The sequence below is a fragment of the Ambystoma mexicanum genome, chromosome 6q, assembly GCF_040938575.1.
Source record: "Ambystoma mexicanum isolate Mex_15411 chromosome 6q, UKY_AmexF1_1, whole genome shotgun sequence".
NCBI lineage: Eukaryota > Metazoa > Chordata > Amphibia > Caudata > Ambystomatidae > Ambystoma > Ambystoma mexicanum.
The window spans coordinates 52761495-52780802 of record NC_090937.1 but is presented as its reverse complement, the minus strand read 5'-3'; the positions used below and the strand labels follow the sequence as shown (position 1 = coordinate 52780802).

General features: G+C 46.4%; 1 protein-coding gene across 4 annotated transcripts in view; it reads left to right on the top strand.

Moving 5' to 3' along the window:
• GNE (glucosamine (UDP-N-acetyl)-2-epimerase/N-acetylmannosamine kinase) overlaps nucleotides 1–19308 on the top strand; it is a 540721-nt gene that overhangs the window by 369443 nt on the left and 151970 nt on the right. For all 4 annotated transcript variants that reach the window (XM_069630467.1, XM_069630470.1, XM_069630469.1 and 1 more), the window contains one exon: nucleotides 5760–5889. In XM_069630467.1, coding sequence (XP_069486568.1) covers nucleotides 5760–5889 — 130 coding nt within the window. The remainder of the gene's footprint in view (nucleotides 1–5759; nucleotides 5890–19308) is intronic.

Genomic DNA, 19308 nt, shown 5'->3' with positions numbered 1-19308 from the left:
GCTGGAGCCAAGTTTCCTGGAGGCAAATGATGTCAAATTCCCCTAGATTAGGCCCACCAAGAGCCGTCAGATGGGAATGTCCTCGGGTGTTCCAGAAGCAAAGGTTGATTTGAGTTGCGTCTTCCTTGCTCGTGTCGCCTGCCGCAGAGCCAACCTTCAGGGATGGCTATTTCTTACGGTGTGTGGTAAGTGCTTTAGGCAGCCAAGCCCATAGCCCTGTTTTATTGCTAAGGGGTGTATCCTTTTTGTTTTGTGAGATCTTGGGTGCCGCTATTATTTGCATAGTTGTCCTTTTTCGTTGACCTTGGGATATTATCTGAACGTTGATCTTTTGCTTCTCGGCTTCTCTCTCTTGATTTAGAGTGTACTTGTTCGTTTACAGATGTGTGATGCTCTCTCTTGCCTGTACCGTTGCGGACCTTCTGATGTTGTGAGTTTGAATCGTCCACTTTTTTTGGACCAAGATTTTTCTGGTATTTAACCTCTGCAGATTTGTACCGAGGTTCCCTGTGTACTGATTTGGCATGTTTGTCTCTAGTTCAATTTTCCTGTCTGCGTAATGAGGCATCCGGGCTTTCATGAACCTTGTGAACCGGTGAGTCTTCAATGTGAAATCCGCAGCTGTAGATGTCGTGCTTGTATTTTAGAATCTTTTTGTGCACCGTGTTGGAATTCAGGTGGAGCAGGGTAGCTGCACCAGATCGATTGTGCCATGGTTCCACAATTTTTATGTCTGCCGAATGTATGTCTTGTAATTTCTCAATTTGGCTAAATATGGCCATGACAGATCGTCTGTTTAGAATGACATCGTCAATGTTGCACTTTCTCTGTGTCATCCTTATTATCCACTTGTAACTCGTTTTTCTGTTGAGTTTGCTGTGCGTGTCTTTTACTATTTGCCCTCGAGTGTTGTTGTCTGCACGGGTTCTCCTACTGGGTTCATTTTTTTCCGTTTTGGCTGATTGTGGGTATTGATCTCTGTTATGATGGTTTTTCAATATTCTGTCCTGTTTCTCGTTTTGGTCACCATGAGGGGTGGAACGTGTGTCTTGACGTGATATTTGTGATTTCTCTTGTTTTGGAGGGTGGGCACTTGGTTGCCGGTCTGAAGCTTCTCTCCCCCTCCTAAATTTCTTTTCTTGGTCAGTTTCGAAAATGCTTCTGTTTTGTTTCCCGTATTTAGTTTCTTTGTCAAGCTTCTTCGTCGTGATGTTTACTTCTCTATGCCGCATGGCTGGCTCGGTGATTTGAAAGTGTTGTGTCAAGCGATTGCCTTTTTCCTCTAAGGTTTCAAAATCACGCTCCTTTTGGGCTTTATTGTTGTCACTTATGATTGTGGATGCTTCATGGTGAGTATGTTGTCTACATTCTCTGACTTGACTAACTTGCTCCGGTGTTACTATTGAGTTTGGGTCATCGTCGGGGTAGACGCTGAGATTCATTAATGTATCTGCCGTATCTGAACCTTCAGAGAGGTTTCTTGCCGCTGAATGTCTACTTGCGTTGTCTCTTATATTTAACTCATTCTCTCTTGCAGATACTGCATTACCGGTGGATGCCTTTTGATTTTTTTCTACAGGCGAGGATGTTGCTCCCGATGGTTGCCCTCTGCCTGAGGTGTCGTGATTGGAGCTATTTTTTTGAGATACGTTGTTGTGTTTTTGAGATACGGTGTTATTTGTGGTTACTGCCGCAGGTCTCGCACCCAATTTTTCTTTGCAATTGGTTGGTTCAAAAATTGTGTATGTTGATTCTCCTATTTCAGCATCGATTTGAGTGTTTACAGATTCCTTGTTTAGGACCAACATCTACCTGATTTTGTTTCTTCAAGGGCAGCTTGGAGATGTGGTTCCGTTTGTCAGTTAGAGCTTGAGCTTTTGTTGAAACTGTTGTAGTATCCATTGTGCTCTTTTCTGCTGTTAAATCGATGACTGTCTTGGTCTGTGTTCCAACTTCCTTTGAATCGTGTTTCATGGATTTCGCTTTAAGCGGTACTACATCATCGAGAGAAGCTGCAGCTTTGTTTGTTATGTTGGTAAGAAGCTGATCCAGCGTGTCTTTGGTATTTGTGGAATTTTCTTCTGCTGTGATGTAGCCCTCTAAATGCAGGACCTTGGTCAGAATCATGGCTAGGATGACCTGTTGGTCTTTAACGGACTCATTCATTGTTTCATACAATTTGCAGATAGGGTTCAAAGCGATGGTTATAACTCACATAATGCCTTGCAGGTCTGTTTTCTTCGACGCCGAGTCTTGTGTTGCAGTTGGTGATTGAGGGGCCATATTTGTGCTGGAGATGTTTCCACAATCAGCATGCCTTCTGCTTGGAGTTTGTGTCAAATGCGAGACTCTCCCTGATTGCGATGTTGATAGGTTGTTTCTGGACGACAGTCGGTGAACATTCGGCCTATGCTGATTAGGTGCAGCTTCCTTTCCCACCGTATTTAGCTCATCGCTAGTCGTTGCGATATTTGTTACCCGAGGGTTGGAATGCGCAGTTAAATGCTCTTGTTCTGAAAAAGCCGTCTTTTTGCAAACATCTGACATTGGAGATTGTGGAAGATGAGATTGCTCCTGTAATAAAGATTCAGCAGCCGATTCCTCGAAGTCCTCCATGTTTACTCCGATTGACTCTTTGAGTTGTGTACTGTGGGTAGATTTCTCTGTTAGTACGAGGAGTTTGAGGGCACTGCAAGTCTGCGCTGGGTTCATCAATATCAACGTCGTCGGAGTGATCGATTATCTTTTTTTTTTTTGTCGCACTGTCACTATGAGCAGGATCTTTGTTTATTGGAGTATCTTCCTTTAAAGTTGGCGCTTTATTAGGACTGATTTTTGTTGATGTCTCTTGGATCTGACCGGTAGGTTTTTCACTGGATTCCGGCCCGTTTTCCATCCGTTGATCAGCTTTGCTTTGTTTTTCTGTGTTTGGGTGATCATGTTCCATGTCAGGCGATTGATTGTGAGATTGCGAGTTGTTTGGTGCGACTTTGTCTCTCAGTGCTTCGGATTCATTGGGGGTTGGTTTGTTGGAAACTTCTGGAGATTGTGATGCAGGTTCTTCCGCCTGCTCTGACCCATTTTTCTTCTCATGGTTAAATTGTCTTTGTTTTGCTGGCGGCATCTGCTCATTCACTGCAGCAAGCATTTCAGCGTCGGAAACTTCGGTGAAGTGTTTAGATTTCATTTGTGGCTGAATTTCAAAGAAGTCAGTCAACATGCGCAGTGTGGAATTTTTTCTTAGCTGTGTGAAATTTGAGCTATTATTCGTGCTGCCACTCATGGAAAGGTGTACTTTTCTCTTATGGGTGTTTGCTTTGTATTTCAACTGTTCATTTTGTTTCATGTTTTGTTTCTTTTTGGCTTGTAAAGGATCTCTCTTGTTGGTTGGTGCACATGTCTCTTGCTCTTTTCTTACGGTTTTGAGCAGTTGATAGAGTACTTTCTGAGTATGCGCCTGTATGGTGTCCTGGCGGTGAAGGCGACTGCTCTGCCCCGTCTAGGGTGATGTCTGTTTCACTGGGAGCATGTACTTGAGCCGTGATGCTTTGTGGTGTAGCAAGTCTAATTTTGTCGCTTAGATTGGTCTCTTTGAGTTCAGCTTGTAACGCGCAGGACATTAGAGTCCGTTGTACGACTGTGCGTCCATGATCGTGACTCTGAACCTTGGCCATCTCCTGCCGTAAGTCTGCTGTTATTTTATCCGCCTGCAGAAGGGCAGCGTTGTTTTTACACGATGCTTTGGTTGCACATGCAGCGTGCTCATGAGTGCCTCACACCTCGACTGGCTCAAGGCCACAGCTATAGCTTTGCCTGGTCTCCCCTCTGGGGGACCTCGACTTGGCTGATACGGCTGCGCCAAGCCACGCTACAGTATGAGTCTTTGCCGCTTCGCTCGACGTGTGTTCCGGCGACGGCATTATCACTTCTCCTATGCTCACTACCTCTGCTGCCGGTAAGCTTGTTAGGGCATTGGGGAGGGAGGGCATGTTGCAGTTTCTTACGGGGGGTATGCCGTCTGCCGCGCTCTCCGCCTGTGCACTGGGCATGGTCAACATATGAGGGCGTGGTGCACGCTCCATGGCGTTCCCCGTGTCTTCATTGTTTACACTCCCACCTCCTTTTTTCGAACTGCGTAGGCGCGTAGCTTCCTCCATGCAGAGGGGGGCTGGGATACAATGTGAGATGTTGTGCTTGGCTTTCAGTTTAAATATATTATGTGCAGCGTGTTAACTTAATGTGTGCACTTGTTAGGTGGATCTCCTCCGCGGTCAGCGGCCCCCACTGGACCACAACAGACCACTTCTTCCCCACTTGCGCTCCGCGCGGTGAATGCTGTTTTAAGCTGTGTGTTGCTGCAGCTCCTCCTGGCAATGAAAACAGCAGAAAGACTTCAGTAGTGGACCACAACAGACCACTTCTTCCCCACTTCCACTCCCAGACCAGTGATTGGTTACTACTAGGAAAGACAGTTCAGAAACGAAACTGATACTGATTTTCTTTCTTTACTGAGGATTCCCAGCCTGACGACGGGAATATATTCATGAGCATGTGAATCCATGCCAGACCCATGCTGGAGAACAAAAGTTACAGGTAAGTAACTTGTTCCTTCCTTGGTTTAAGAGAAGTCTGGATGAAATGCTTGATTTTCTCTGTAATGTCAATGAGAAACTCATTTTTGATTTTTTTTGTAAGCATTTATGAATTTAATTAAAAACATTGTAACCGATTGGTGCATTTCAAGAAACATATTACATATTTGAGATTACACATGGGATTATTTTTCCATTAGGAGTGACTGGGCAGCTCATCAAATGGTTCTGATGGGCTGACGTATAATAAGCTCTTATTTTACACCCTTAAACTCACACTTGAGTTTAGTATGCTCGTCTGATGGATAGTTTTACTGCAACACAGTAGAGCATTTAATATCCCCAGGATTTTTGACCATCAGGATCTAGCCCTATGCTTTAACCACACAATCGGAGTCATCACGAGTTTGGCGGTAACCCTTAAATGCGGCGGTAGCGCTATTATCGTCGCATTTAAGGATATGCCAAATCAAGGAGTATGGCACGATTTACCTCCATCTCTGAGCTAGGGGTAAATCTGCTGCGAATTTGCTGATTTTTGGCACAATTACCACGCAGTAATACCTTCGACAGTAGTCATGCTGAAAATCCCCCATTGAGCCCATTGTGGAATTCCTGTTCCGTCAAACCCATGATCGCCGCTAATAGCGCCGGGGAGTTTGGCGGTAATGCTATTAGCCCCGGCGGTATCCTGACAGTAATTCCGCCGGAATAGCGTCCAATTTGTGATGAGGCTGTATGTATTTCTTCGAATGAAAGTTTAACATTTGTTTTATTACTCTCTGAATAATCCGGTTTTGTCTCTACTCTGTACTGTATCCACTTGTAACTACTATACTACAGATTCTACAAGATCTGAGAAATATGGCTTCATAGGTAATATTTTTCATTTGACCGATCTTAACCTTCTCTTAACGTGAGGAATTGATCAGTGGCCACTTCGTATCTCTGACAGTCACATTAATAGGGTCCTTCACGCATGTGGTCTGCAAGAATTTGCTTTCAAAGCAGGAACAACAGTGATGGCATCACTGGACTTTAAATCAATTAAATGATATCTTGTGTGTTTAGTTCTTCAAAGCTGTAGCAACATTTTGATGGCCTGATGGACATTGTCTTTTAAAGAAACAGAAATTAGCAATTTTATACTGCCCATCTCTCTTCAAGGGTGAAATTGTAAAGAAGTATGTTCAGCTGAACCCCAAAACATTTGAGGCTCGCATGGAGCTGATCCTGAAGATGTGTGTTGAGGCTGCAACGGAAGCTGTACACCTGAAGTGCCGGATTCTTGGTGTGGGTGAGTTATTGTGATGTGAAATTCCTGGGTTGTTAAAATATATTATTTTTAAGATGGATTTTCAGAATGAAATGTAGGTGTGGTTTCTGAAGGCCAACTTATTATGGTGAACAGGAAAATACCATGATCTCTAGTCAAACACGGAGAAGCTGAGCAATATGGCTTAGACTCGGGAGGGTGTGAGAGAGGTCTAGGGCTACAATGAGACACACACAAAACACTCCAATAATTTAAGCTAGACAGAAGATGTACACAAATATACAATTTATTAATTTGGCCTTTGAATACACTCTAAGCAATGAAAACCTTATTTAAGTATTACCACGCACCTACTGACCTATATTTCTGAGGCTTGTGGATCTGCTTAGATCACATGCTCTCCATAGTCCGACATCTAGTGGCATCTGCAGAGTATTACAAGAATTGTTTTCGAAACTCAAACTGACGTCGACAGGGCGTGTTATTAATACTATCCCTAGTGTGACTTATACTGTACCCATGGTCCTTCACACGTCTAGGTCCCTCAGATTGTTTCTTTTCTCCATCCTGGTCGGTCCCAAGTTGCAGAGTTTCTTTCCAGGTGTTGGGGAGATTTCCCTTCTACCTTAGAGACCTTGAGCTCTTTTACTGGACTTTATGATTTTTAATTTTCATCCTGGAGAGAGACCTTTTTCCCCGTTCTCGTATTTTTCTTTTGAACCTTGTTTTTTTTGGTTTTTGAATCTCATAGGCATCATCTTTTTATATTGTGACACACAGCACCCTCAGTGCAGTGTCCCAGAGAAGTCCTTTAGATTTCTCTTAAGGTTTAAATACCTTCTCTTGGATAAACTACTGTTTCCAAGAGTAGTAAAGTGAAATTGACTTTACTTTTTTGTCTTTGTAGACCCAGCACACACACTATCTTACATAGAGTGCTGGAGGGATTACTTGGTATCCCCTTTGTCTACCTTCTTATGTAACATTTTTATGTTGCCCTTTCTACAATTAATGGCTGGTGGCAGTGGTTTACTTTTTCGTACCATTGTGCGTTTTTATCGCAGGCTGAATCCTGAGCTGCAGTATTGCACCCATGGGTGCCCATTTTTTTAAAATGGCCCTGGTCGTCTTTTTTCGCCATTTCTTGTTGGAAAGATCCTTCTTGATATTTACTCTGCGCTCCAAACCAGGTTTGGTCCCTTTTGTTCATTTTTTCTTTGGTGGGATTCACTGGTGAAGCCCGCCTCTGGCTCCAGTGTGACTGGCAGGGCAGGAAGCAAGGGAGGTTCCCAAAACTCCCTGTGCTTAGTCTCCTTGGTTACAGGAATGCACCCAAAGGTGATTGGCTGGCTGTCTGTCCATCCTTGGAGGACAGCCACCCTGTTGTGTGAGTGACGGGTATGCTGCGAATGAATGGGAGTGAATTGCATAAAAGGCAAGGTCTTTTGCAAGGAAGGCAGAGTTAACCACTGGACGAAGGAACCGAAGAAGAAACTGGAAGAGAAGCTTGCTGCACCCTCCTTGGACCATTGGTTTAGCTGGTGAAGCCCTGCTGCAGTGCTTAAGCTCCGAATTTCTAATAGACTAGAGTAGCCCGGAAGGGACGACTTTTCCTCTTGGGTTGGTGGGACCAGTCGACTCCAAGACCAGCTTGCCTGGAACCCCTCCTTCTGCTGGCTGTACTTCTTTGCTGCAGCAAGAACCGAATGCCAGGGGACAAACACCAGGACAAGCCTTTAAGCCAGACCCGAGCTCCAGGAAGATCCTCCGGACTCCCTCGAAGTAGGACTAACCAAGCCTGAGCCACCTCAGAGTGCTGGACCCCAGAAGAAAGAAACATCCACAAGGTGTCCAAGAACTGCGGTCGTGCTATTTGCGAGTAGCTGAAACTGCGAAGCACCGTTGATTGGAATTGTGCCCATTTCTGCCGCCGACCTTGAAACCGTAGTGCGGGAGTCCCCAGACTTCCTCCCTCTTGTCCCTACTACTGAAGCGCAGAAACAACACGATCTGCAGGACTACAACGGGAACAGAAGCCAGCTGGAACCTTTTCCTCAGACTCAAGTTACTGTGTAAATAGGGGTACTTACCTCTTGTTGTGTGTAGCTTGTTTGCTCTCACTGGAGACTTGCATTGGCTGCCCTTTGCAGAGTTTCTTGCATCCTTGCTTCTCACAAGCCAGCCAGCTTGTGGCCCAACAGTGATTTTCTTTTACAACAAAACATTGTGGAAGACTTTTGCCCTATCTTCAAGAAGTGACTCAGCTCCTCTAGGCTTTGCTCAATTGACATTGGCTGTCCTGGCTCCCTGCAGACTCCTTTTACCCTCTGACTTTGTGTTGATCTGTCCCTCCAAAAAGTCATGCATACCTTACTTGTATAGCTGGGAAAAGGTTAACCTATATTTCATTGGGGGATTGATAAGTGCTTTCCTGTTATGAGAAACGGGTTAACCTTTGTTTCCTTCCCTAATCTTTTCCTTTTTGCCATAACTTCAGTAGTGCATTTAAGTGTAAAAAGTAATCTATACTACATACAATATTGCCTAACACTAGGCTGATGCCTTTGACTAGTTTATTCATAGACTTCTCATTCTTCATTTTCCGCTTTTGCCGCTGTGTCCAACATCTCGACGTCCTACGACGGACCACTCTTTTGTTGAAGACTTCACTGCATCGACGACCAGACGTGGCCTTTACGGGCCTCTTTTGGATTCGCACTTACAGTAGGGAAACAGGGAGGATGTAAAGGGGGGGTAGGGGGTGTGGGGTGTGCATACTGACTCCTTTTAGAGCATGCATATTCTGCCACCCCTTTTCCCTGTCTAACTGCCCTTTCCATTTATGATGTAAAATACACCCTTTAAATTTTGCCCTACCTGCCATAGAAAATTCCTGTGGAAAGACACGCACTGAGAGTGCATTTACGGTCTCCCTAGGGATCACCCTGAAAAGCATTGCAAGTCCTGCAAACTTTTCCGCCTGAAAAGTCTCAAAGACCATTTTACCAAGCGCTTGGCTGTCCATGCAATGCATGCCGAAGCCTCCATCGTCGTGACAGAGGATTCTGGCGAGGGCAGTATCAGTGCCCTTAGTGACGCTGAAGTGACTGGGGTTCGTCTGAGCCCCATGTTCGGGCCCCTGACTCCAAGAAGCAGGCCGGCGGCTCTGTGACTGAGACGACACCTGGCGGTCATAGCACACACACGTCCAAAAACTTTAAGCACATAGCCCACGGCTTACATTCAACAAAATCGAGCTTCTAGGACCATGCAGTGTCTGCAGAAAAGGCCTCTAAATCTTCCCTGTCCACTAGGCCATCGCTTACACTTTCGCCTCACGACAGGCTTCTGAAAAAGGCCCCCAAAGTCAGTTTGGACACCGTGCACAAAAAGGACGACCTTTCGAGTGCCGAAAAACAGGCGGCGAAAGGCGCTTCAGCGTCCCCTAGACATATGCTGAAAATGCAAGAACTAATTAAACACTTACCCGCTACCCTGTTACAGACAGTGACCTAAAAAATCGGGCGTGCTTTGTCCTCCAAAAGCTCTCAGGATATGGATTCTTCCTCCCCTGTAGACAAAATATCAGGGGCTATGCATCACAAAGATCAGACACCCTCCCAAGCCACCGCTACCTTTTCAGGCTTACCACCCTCCTATGACTATACCCCTGAACAATTCAACAGAACTATAAAAAGGATGTTCTGCTTTGTTGACTTCATAGACAAGCATTCAGAAGGACCCACGTCCCTTAGAGATGCCTCACAGCCAGAGACTGCAAAACACCAGCCCCCTGCCTAAGAACCTCGCCTTGACCCACAGCCAAGCACTTCCACCCTAGCCCCTTCCTCCCTCTCCCCCGGGCCTCAACCTACCAAGATCCCTCTCGGGACATGTATGGTGCGGATCTCTCATGGTTGTAAGATCCCGGCTATCAAGGGGACCTATCCAGTCAGGACCAATACTGCGATGACTATGATAATGAATGACATCTGTCATCCAGTCACCTTTCCACCAAGACCAGCCTGTAGCTGATTCACCTGTAGACCATCAAATCCAATACAATGAACTACTGCTCAAGGCTGCCCAACACTTTAGTATTGACACCCAAGAGGCACAAGGAGACAAGGACTTTGTGGAGGACTTTCTTGGCAACAGGAAGTCTGCCACTGTTTATCCCACCGTTACAGTCTATACAAAGACGTATACAGCTCTCCTTACACCTAACCTCATAAGGGCGGTTAACCCTAGAATTAAAAAAATATTCAGTCCAGTGCCCACAGCGCCCCTGTATATTAGGTCAGCTAAAACCTGATTCACTGGTCGTCAACACTCCAAGAATGAGGGCTGGCACTATGCTCTGGCGTCGGCGGAAGCCCCGCCAGACAAAGAAAGTAAAAAAATCTATGCTTTCGGAAAGAAGGTTGCCTCCTCAAGTGGCATATCAAGATAGAATTGCAAATAACACTACACTCGTAGCTAGTTATGGCTGCCACAAGTGGGATGGCTTGGAACACCAGTTTGAAGCGGTTCCAGAACCCCCAATATCACCATTATTAAGCGCCATTGCAGAGGGCAAGCGGGTATCAAACTGCATCCTAAAAAATATTGATGCAGCAGACAATGCAAGCCGCATCATCGCAGAAGGCACACTCATCAAGTGCCATGCCTGGCTCAGACTGTCTGATTTTAAGTTGGAAACGCAGGCCACCCTCCTTAACATACCGGTGGAACCTAATGTACATTTCGGTAAAGCTGTCAAAGACGCCCTCAAGAGCGCAAAGGAGGAGTATGACACTCTTAAATCCCTCGGCCAATTAACAAACAAACCCTACATACAACGGGGCTTCTGAAACTCCAGAAGGTTTTGGGGTCAGGGTTCACAAGTTCTTCCGAATACACTCTGGGCGGACAGTCTTCAGCTTGGGGCCCTTCGCGAGGACAATCTTCCTCTTCTGGCTTTCAAAGAGGAAATAAAATGTCCAGAGGAAGAGGCAGAACCTCACCAGGGAGGGGGTACAACCCCTCGCAAACAATGACTCACCGCTGCACCCCAGTAGGATGTCGAATTTCACACTTCAACCACGCATGGGAGACAGGTCGGTGTTAAACGTGGAAGGCGTGTATTGCATCGAACTGTTACAAAAACGAACCAACTGCCCGCCAAAACACAAAGATGCCGCCAGAAGAGCAGCACATATTGTTAGAAGAAGCAAAGACACTGCTTGAAAAGGACGTCTTAGAGATCGTCCCAGCAAAACACGTAACCAAGGGTATTTATTCAACATACTTCCTTGTGCCAAAGAAAGCGCTTTCGATGCACCCAGTACTAGATCTGCACCCTGCGAGCAAATATGTCCAGCCCCAAAAGTTTTGCATCACCACGTTTCAAGAGGTGATCTCTCCTCTTACAACAGGGCGGAACTACATGGAAAGATGAAAGATGCATATTTCAATGTTCCCTGCGCACAGGAAATGTCTGCGGTTAAAGATAGCGTGAGTTCATTACCAGTTCACGGTACTCCCCTTCGGCAACGCCTCAGTGCCAAGAGTATTCACAAAGGTGCTTGCAGTAGTGGCAGCACACCTGTGCAGAGAGTCAATCCCTGTATAGCCTTATTTGGATGACTGGCTGATCAGTGGGGAATCTCCTCAAATTTACAAACAAAATACAAAAAAGACAATAGACCTTCTTTTCAATTTGGGCTTCTCCATCAAAAAAAGAAATCCAGTCTAGTACCCAGCCAAGTAAACCAATTTCTGGGAGCAATTCTAAAGACAAAATAGGAGCTGGCTTTCCCTTCAAACGAGAGAGTACAAAACCTACTGTTGCAGGTACCTCACTACAAGGCCGGTCGCCAGATAACTGTACGCAAAGCAATGCGCGTGCTCAGGATGATGCCCTCATGAATTCACTTGACTCCATGTGCATGCCTGGGCATGTGCCCAATGCATGAATGTTTAGCGAAACAATGGTCTCGGGCAAGCGGTCAGTGGGATGATCTAGTGGTTGTTTCGCTAACCCTGGTACAAGATTTTCACTGGTGGTCCAGGGACAACCTGCTAAAAGGAAAACCCTTCTGCGTTCCACCAGCACAAGCAATCCTAACTACAGACGCCTCACCTGTCGGACGCGGGGGGCTCACTTCCACCACCAAACAGCCCACACCCAGTGGACATGCGCTAAAGCCCAAAGACACATCAACCTTCTAGAACTTTTGGAAGTTCTCAAAGCTCTTCAAGCCTTTCAGCAACATCATGAAGGTCAAACAGTGCAAGTCCTTACATACAGCACCACTGCCATGTTCTACATAAACAAGCAGGGAGGCACAGACTGCCTATCCAAGCTATCCCAAAAAATATGCAAGTGGGCACTCAAGCAGGACATGTTGCTAACCTTTCAGCACGTTCCAGGGGAACTCAATGGTCTGGCAGACAATCTTAACTGTTACCCTCTACCAGAAGAACAGGAGTGGCAACTTGACAAAGATATCCTAGATGGAATATTCTCTAATGGGGCCATCGCTCGTTAGATTTGTTAGCCACAAGTCTAAACGCGCAATGCCCAGACTTCACGTCCAGGTTTCCCCAACCAGGGTCCAAGGGGAACACCCTATGGATGAACTGGTCAGGGAAATTTGCTTACGCTTTTCCTCCAATGCCACTCCTCAGCAGAATTTGCGCAAGATGCACCAGGAACAAGCAACTCTAATAATGGTTGCTCCTATGTGGGCGAAACGACCTTGGTTTCCAAATCTGCTCAAACTGGCAATGTGCGACCCAACCAAGTCCTGTGCCCATACACCATGCTTACACAACACAAGGGAGCATCCCTCCACCCTCGGCCTCAGTCTATGAACTTGGCAGCCTTGCTCCTGAAGTCATAGAATTCAGCCACTTAAATCTTCCACAAAGGTGGATGGATATCTTAAAGGAGGCACCCAACACCTGACACTGCTATTTTAACAAGTGGAAGAGAGTTGTGATATTGTACAGGTCATAAACCTTAAACCCAATCGAATGTTCACCAGCTAACATTCTACATTACTGTTACGCTCACCTGGTCTCTGCGGAGGAATTGGGGCACGATTGCAGCCCTCCCTGAACTTGAATCACCCCCTTCAGGCCTCTCCCTCAGTAGAATAGTTGTGAGCAGTGGTATGTGGTGATAGTGCTCCTGCGTGGAGATAAGTGTGCGAGTGCGCAAACCCTTCACCCCAAAGTACGGTTTCTGTGAGCATACGCCGGCCCATAAAGCTCCCCTGTGAATTATGGAAGATAAGCTCCGCGTCCTGCTACTTCTGGCAGGGGCGCGTCGAATGGGATCTAGTTCCTTCACTGATCCCTGATAAGGATTAGTCCAGTCCAGCTGCAACTATGCTTCTCCTTATGATTGGTAAGTCTTTCTTGAGCTCTTGTGATGCTGTCCGTTATGTTTAATGTCTTTATATGTTGCTCCTATTTATACCCGCAATAATGTCTCTCTTGTGTTTTCTTCCCTTAGATGGAAATGCGGCCTCAATGCAGCTGTGAGACGCAAGACACGGCCGGATGGAAGATGGATGCTACCGCAATGTTCGACCGCAGGTAAGTGATGGTTTAAGCAAAAGCACGAAGTATGGCGAAGCGCAACCTCAAACTGACTATTTTTTCAATGTCTAACCTTGTCTTCTGTTTTTCCTTGCAGGCGCTGCTGATGACGATGGAGCATGCCGTGCTGCGGTGCCAAGATTAAGATTTCGGCGTTCTGGAAAGTGTAAAGATGAATACTTGGTTTGCCAAAGAGATGTACAGGTAAGAACAGCTTCCCCCAGTTGGTAAGTATGCTGGCAGGAAGCAGGATGTCCAGGCAGCAGGATCTTCAAAGGTAAGTCTGACCTCAGGCGACAGTGAGTGTTAGGCTGCTTTCAAGTGCAGAGTAACACGAAGCGTCTGTCTTGAGGATTGGGGCAGCTTATATAGCTGAGATCGTGGGCACGCCCATTAGGGCTGGCTTACCAGCCACACCCTGCCACTCCTAGAGAGTGAGCACGTGCAAAGGCAATCCATTAACAGCCACACCCAAGAATACACTTGGGGCTGCTTAATGGATGGAATGTTCAAGGTTAATGCATCTGAAGTGCTAAATCCATAATAAAAGCTTTTTGGTGTTAAATGGATGTTCCTGTTTACTTTTGTTCATGACCTGGCGCCAAAAGCACCAGGACAGTGTCCACCCAGGTCTCCTGTGCATGCGACCCCCTGTGTCTGTCAACCTGACTTCATGACCATGACAATTACTTGCTTTACCTACTAGACTCGGCCTGGTATTTAACTCCATCAAAGTACATCTGGCGGCAATGTCAGCTTACACCACTTCACAAAACAAAGTGTCCTGGTGGAAACATCCTGTCATTAAAGCATTCATGGATGGGGTAAAGAGGCTGTAACGTCCCATCTCTAACCCTCCTCCGGGTTGGGATATTAATGTTGTGCTCTCCAAACTCATGGGTCTGCCCTTTGAGCCTATGCCAAAGCCAGCCTAAAACATTTGACTTTGAATTGAAAACTGCATTCCTAGTAGCCATCACCTCTATGTGTAATGCTCACCTGGTATCCACGGGGACGCCACTCAGCCTGTTTGGACCTCCTACAACCTCGAACCCTTCCCTGGGATCTGTTCGACTGGAGACTGGGCCTGTAACACAGGATTGCCAGAGTTTAACTTTGTCTCTGCTTGCTTGACCTCCTCTTCCCTGGGGACCAACCTTCCCCTTTGTCCATTCCTTACCTTGTTTTCTTGTGTAGCGCGCTCTCCGTCCTGCCCTTCGCTGCAGGGGTGCGTCGACTGATGTGGGCTCTATGCTGCCTAGTTGCTTCACTGGCGCAGCACCGGCGGACTGGGCTTGCTGTAACTTCAGCCCAACCAGTAAGTAGATTGATTCTTATGAACTGTCCTTTTGACTCTTGCCCCTTCTATAACGTGTCTCTCTTCCCTTAGGTGTTGGGGGGGGGGGGGAGATGGCGTCATGCTGCTGAGATTAGCCGAGCATTAATGGTGAGTGAGAGCGCGGTGCTGCCGCTCTTCCTTGTATTAACCAATGTTCGTCTCTGTGTCCCCTTCAGGTGCTGCAATATCCCAGCGTGGCTGCCAGCTGAGAGGATAAGGTGCGGTGAGTAAGCGCGCGGCGCCTCCTTATGCTTTCTGTGCTAACCTGGAATGTCTTTTCCCCTTGCAGGTCGATGGGATGCTCCGGAGCTGAAGTTACCCCAAGCGGCTTAAGTTCAGGTAAGCGTTTGACTCTTCTTACAGCTTTCAAGTAAGCTAAGATATGAACAATGCTTACTAATGTCTTTTTCTTCTGTTTGTTTATCCTTCCCTGGGATGCCGCGTGCCGAGATGGAGATGACACCGCCGTAGCTGCCCACAGGACTGGAGGAGCGATGGATGGAAACTGGATGCTCTTCAAGGTAAGTAAAATTACTGCTGTTCTTGTTCTTGCAGGTGTGTGGGATGTGGAGGAAAGGCGAAGGCCTTCTGGAGACCGATCCGAGCACGGGGAGTGTCACGCTGCAGGTGCAGAGAAACGCAAAGCGTGTTTCTCGGCCTGGGCGTGGTTTAAATAGCCTTCAGGTTTCCCAGGTATCCCTGGGTTTAACTACACCCAAAAGGCTTGACCGCATACTTAGTTCAAGGAACTGGGTTATGTGGGGGCATCCGTCTTGCCCACAATACATTCCAAGTCCAATGCCAAGTGATACTTAGAGCTGTGTGTGAGCCTGGCGCCAAAGGCGCCAGGTCTGACTCCCAAGTGGGTCTCTGTTAGGATGGAGAGGCCCTTAGGGGCCATATAGGTGATCGTGGCTTGGCTCCAGCCTGATGTCTCAGAGGGCTGGGGGCAGGAATCATGACAGCACGACGAGTCAGTGAGCTGCAAGCTTTATCCGTACAAGACCCTTTCTTCATAATCCACAAAGAAAAGGTTGTCCTCAGAACACATCCTAGGTTTTCACCCAAGTTCATTTCAAAGTTCCATGTTAATCAATCCATAGAACTTCCTACCTTCTTTGAAAATCTATCTGAATCTGCTGAGAGAAGCCTCCATACACTTGATGTATGGATGGCGTTCTTGTACTTTGTGAATAAAACTAACCCCATATGGAAAACAGACCAGCTCTTTGTTTTGTAAGAAAGGCATGGTATCAGAGTAAAGCAAACACAACTGATCAGTTCAAGGGTGTTTATTAAACTAAAAAATGGGTGAGATAAACGTCTAATCTAAACTTAAATCTAAGATGGTAGCATGCTACGACCATCAAATAATAGTGCTAGTGGAGTCTGGTTAAATAAAAAAGGCCTATACTAGGAAAACCTATTGCCAATCCTTACCGCTATGCTGCAAAGGGGTGTGGGATAATGTTCACATGAAAAGAAAGAAGTGTTCACAAAATGAAGTCAGGATTTTGTTGCCGGGGTCTCACTTCCCCACGTTTTATGCACAGGACAAGGCGCGGGACTCTTGAGCACAGCACACTCAAGAGCTTCTCCAGCACGAGGTTATAGTTCCTTTTCTCAATATCAGGACCTTCTTTGTCCAAGTCTCTTTCATGCAGTTTCTTGCTTGAGGGGCCTGATGTGCCATAAACAACAAAACAAGAGTTCCTTCTACTAATCTTCACACCTGGGGATTGCTCTTCACCCTTGGATCCCCCTCAGCCGGGCTCCCATCCTTCTCTCAACATTAGCCTCCCTCAGTCGGGCTCAGACCAACCACTCACTGTGGACATCCCTCAGTCGGGTTCACATTTGCCCCATTTACAAAGTTCACTTTACTTCCACCACTTGTCAGACTTTCAACTGTACAAGGGGTTTGGCTTGACCCTCGTATGACCACTTTGACACCTCGCGCTGGCCTTCTGGTAATTGTAGTTCATAGCATTCACATGGCTGTTCTTACAATGGCCCCTCTCTAGGCCACTTTGATTCACAGAAGTTACGGAGGCTTTCAACAAGACAGTTTCCCATTACCGGACCACTATCATTCACTTAATTCTTCTTTATCAAAGATCTTCGATTGTACAAGGGGCTTGTGCCTTTTGACTGCACCCTTGTATAACCACTTTTTTTAGCACTCTTGGATTCGCAAAGTTCATGATAAGCCCTTTCAGCATTGCAGCTTACTTTCATCCTTTTCCATCTCTTTTCCTTTTAACATACTTTCATAGCATCCCATTCGCCTTCACAAACCAGACTTTTGTGTAGCTCATCAACTCACAGGTTATTCAGGTTTCAATCATTCTTTTCCAGTCAGTTCCTCCTCTTCTGGGCTCAGACCTTCTTTCTGCGTTTTCAGGGTCTCCCTCTTCCGGTCACGGACCCTTCTCAAGGCTCAAGAAAAAGGTCCTCCCTTTTGCGGGCTCTGACTTTTTTTTTTTTTAAATTTCAATTTTATTGGTTTTGTAAAAGGTTGACAATCAAATATATGCAAGTTACATCTCGTGATTCAGAAAGGCGAGCCTTTACATTGAATTACATTCTCATTTATCGTATGTGGAGTCTTTTTAGAAATCAGATAGATAACATATAAGAACAACAAAACCCCTCTCTTGTTTCTCATTATATCCCACCCCCCACCCCCCTCACATAAACTCAGACCTGGGAACGAAGAGAGCATTAAAGAATACTTGTGAACCGACATTGTACTCGTGACTTTGGGCAAAGAAGACGCACAATGATTCAAAATTCCAGTACCACAGACTCGTCATGCGATAAACCAAATTGACACGAAACTCAACAGCGTTTTGCACACATTCCTTCACGCAGCATATGTGGATCGAAACTCAGACCAGGCGTTTTCAACAATGTCACGATTTCCGTGTAAGGCTGCAGTCATACATTCCATTCTATAAATGCTCAATGCGACCGCCAGCCATTCGGTTTTGCTGGGGAGTGCGGGCCTCTTCCATGTCATGGTAAGACATGCCCATGCTGCCATCAGGAGACCCTGCACCATCTTGCCTGCCTTCACAATCTTGTCATCTGATTCAGTTAGGGCAAACAAAATGAGCAGTGGATGCTTTTCTCTGTCTTCCTCATCCAGGTCCCTGATCCAGCTGAGGACCTCTGACCAATAGGTTTGTACCAATGCACATCCCCACCACATATGCCAGTAATCGGCTTGCTTCCCACATCCCCTCCAACAATGTGGACTTATTCCCTGATACATTTTGGCAAGCCGGGTTGGGTTGTATTGCCAACTATATAATAACTTAATGGTGTGTAATTTATACTGGCATAATAAGGAAGATTTCGCCGTTCGTCTGCATATTTGCAACCATAGCATTGATGAAATTTGCCTACCCATGTCTGATTCCATCTGCCTTTGAGTGCCAGGGAGGGTTTGATATCAATTTCAATCAGTGCAAGGTACATAGCACTTATCAGACCCCTGGAGCCCGTGCATGAGTCGGATTTTTTCAAACGGGGTAAGATCTCTCTGTAACTGCTCCTTCCATATTGGTCTAGTCATTACCCCCTTGAGTCTCAGATACAGAAAGACCGAGAGTGTACCTATGCCAAGGGCCTCTTGTAATTCCTGAATGGTTATGAACTAGCCATTCCGGCGTAATGGCCTGCCCTCTCTAGCCCCGCCTGGTACCAGGTTTCAAAGCTTCCCGGTTCAGGAATTGCGTCGCGAATCCCGGGTGACCAAAGATGTCCCAGGGGAGAGGGCCATGTCGTGACTCCCACCATCTTTTTGCCCGGCTTCCATATTGACCATATTGTGCCTATAATCGGGTGAGATTTAACGCTATTGCGTAATTGAGGCCCAGGCACCCATAGCCATTCACATAAGATAAAGGGGCGGAGATGATAGTTATCGAGCGCTATCCATTGTGGCTCAGACCGCTGTCTGAAGTGTGGGACAAGGACCCTAAGTTGAGTTGCTCTATAATATGTTTCGATGTCTGGGAGACCCACCCCTGCGTTGTCCTTTCGAAGTTGGAGGAGGGATCTCGGTATTCTCGGCTTTTGACTTTGCCAAAGGAAGGTTAGTAACAGCCTCCTCGTATCCGTGAAATATTCTGGGGGCATTTTGATGGGGAGCATTTGGAATAAGTATATCATCTTGGGGAGAAGGACCATTTTTATAGCATTTAGATGGCCTAGCCACGAGATGGTAAGCTTGGACCACCTTTGGACATCTTTTTGAAGAGCTAATGACAATGGAGGGAAGTTGGCCCCAAATAGGGATCCCAGATCACGGGTGACGTTGATGCCCAGGTATCGGAGTGTGGTGAGGCTGACTGTTACTCCCAGGGGGGCGAAGCCTTCGGCCTCAGAGTCTCTACTTCTGTCAATCGGGAGAAGGACAGATTTCCCTGTGTTAATTTTCAGACCCGCCAGCTCGCCATATTCTTCAATTATGCGGAGCGCAGCCGGGACCGATTCTAGGGGGT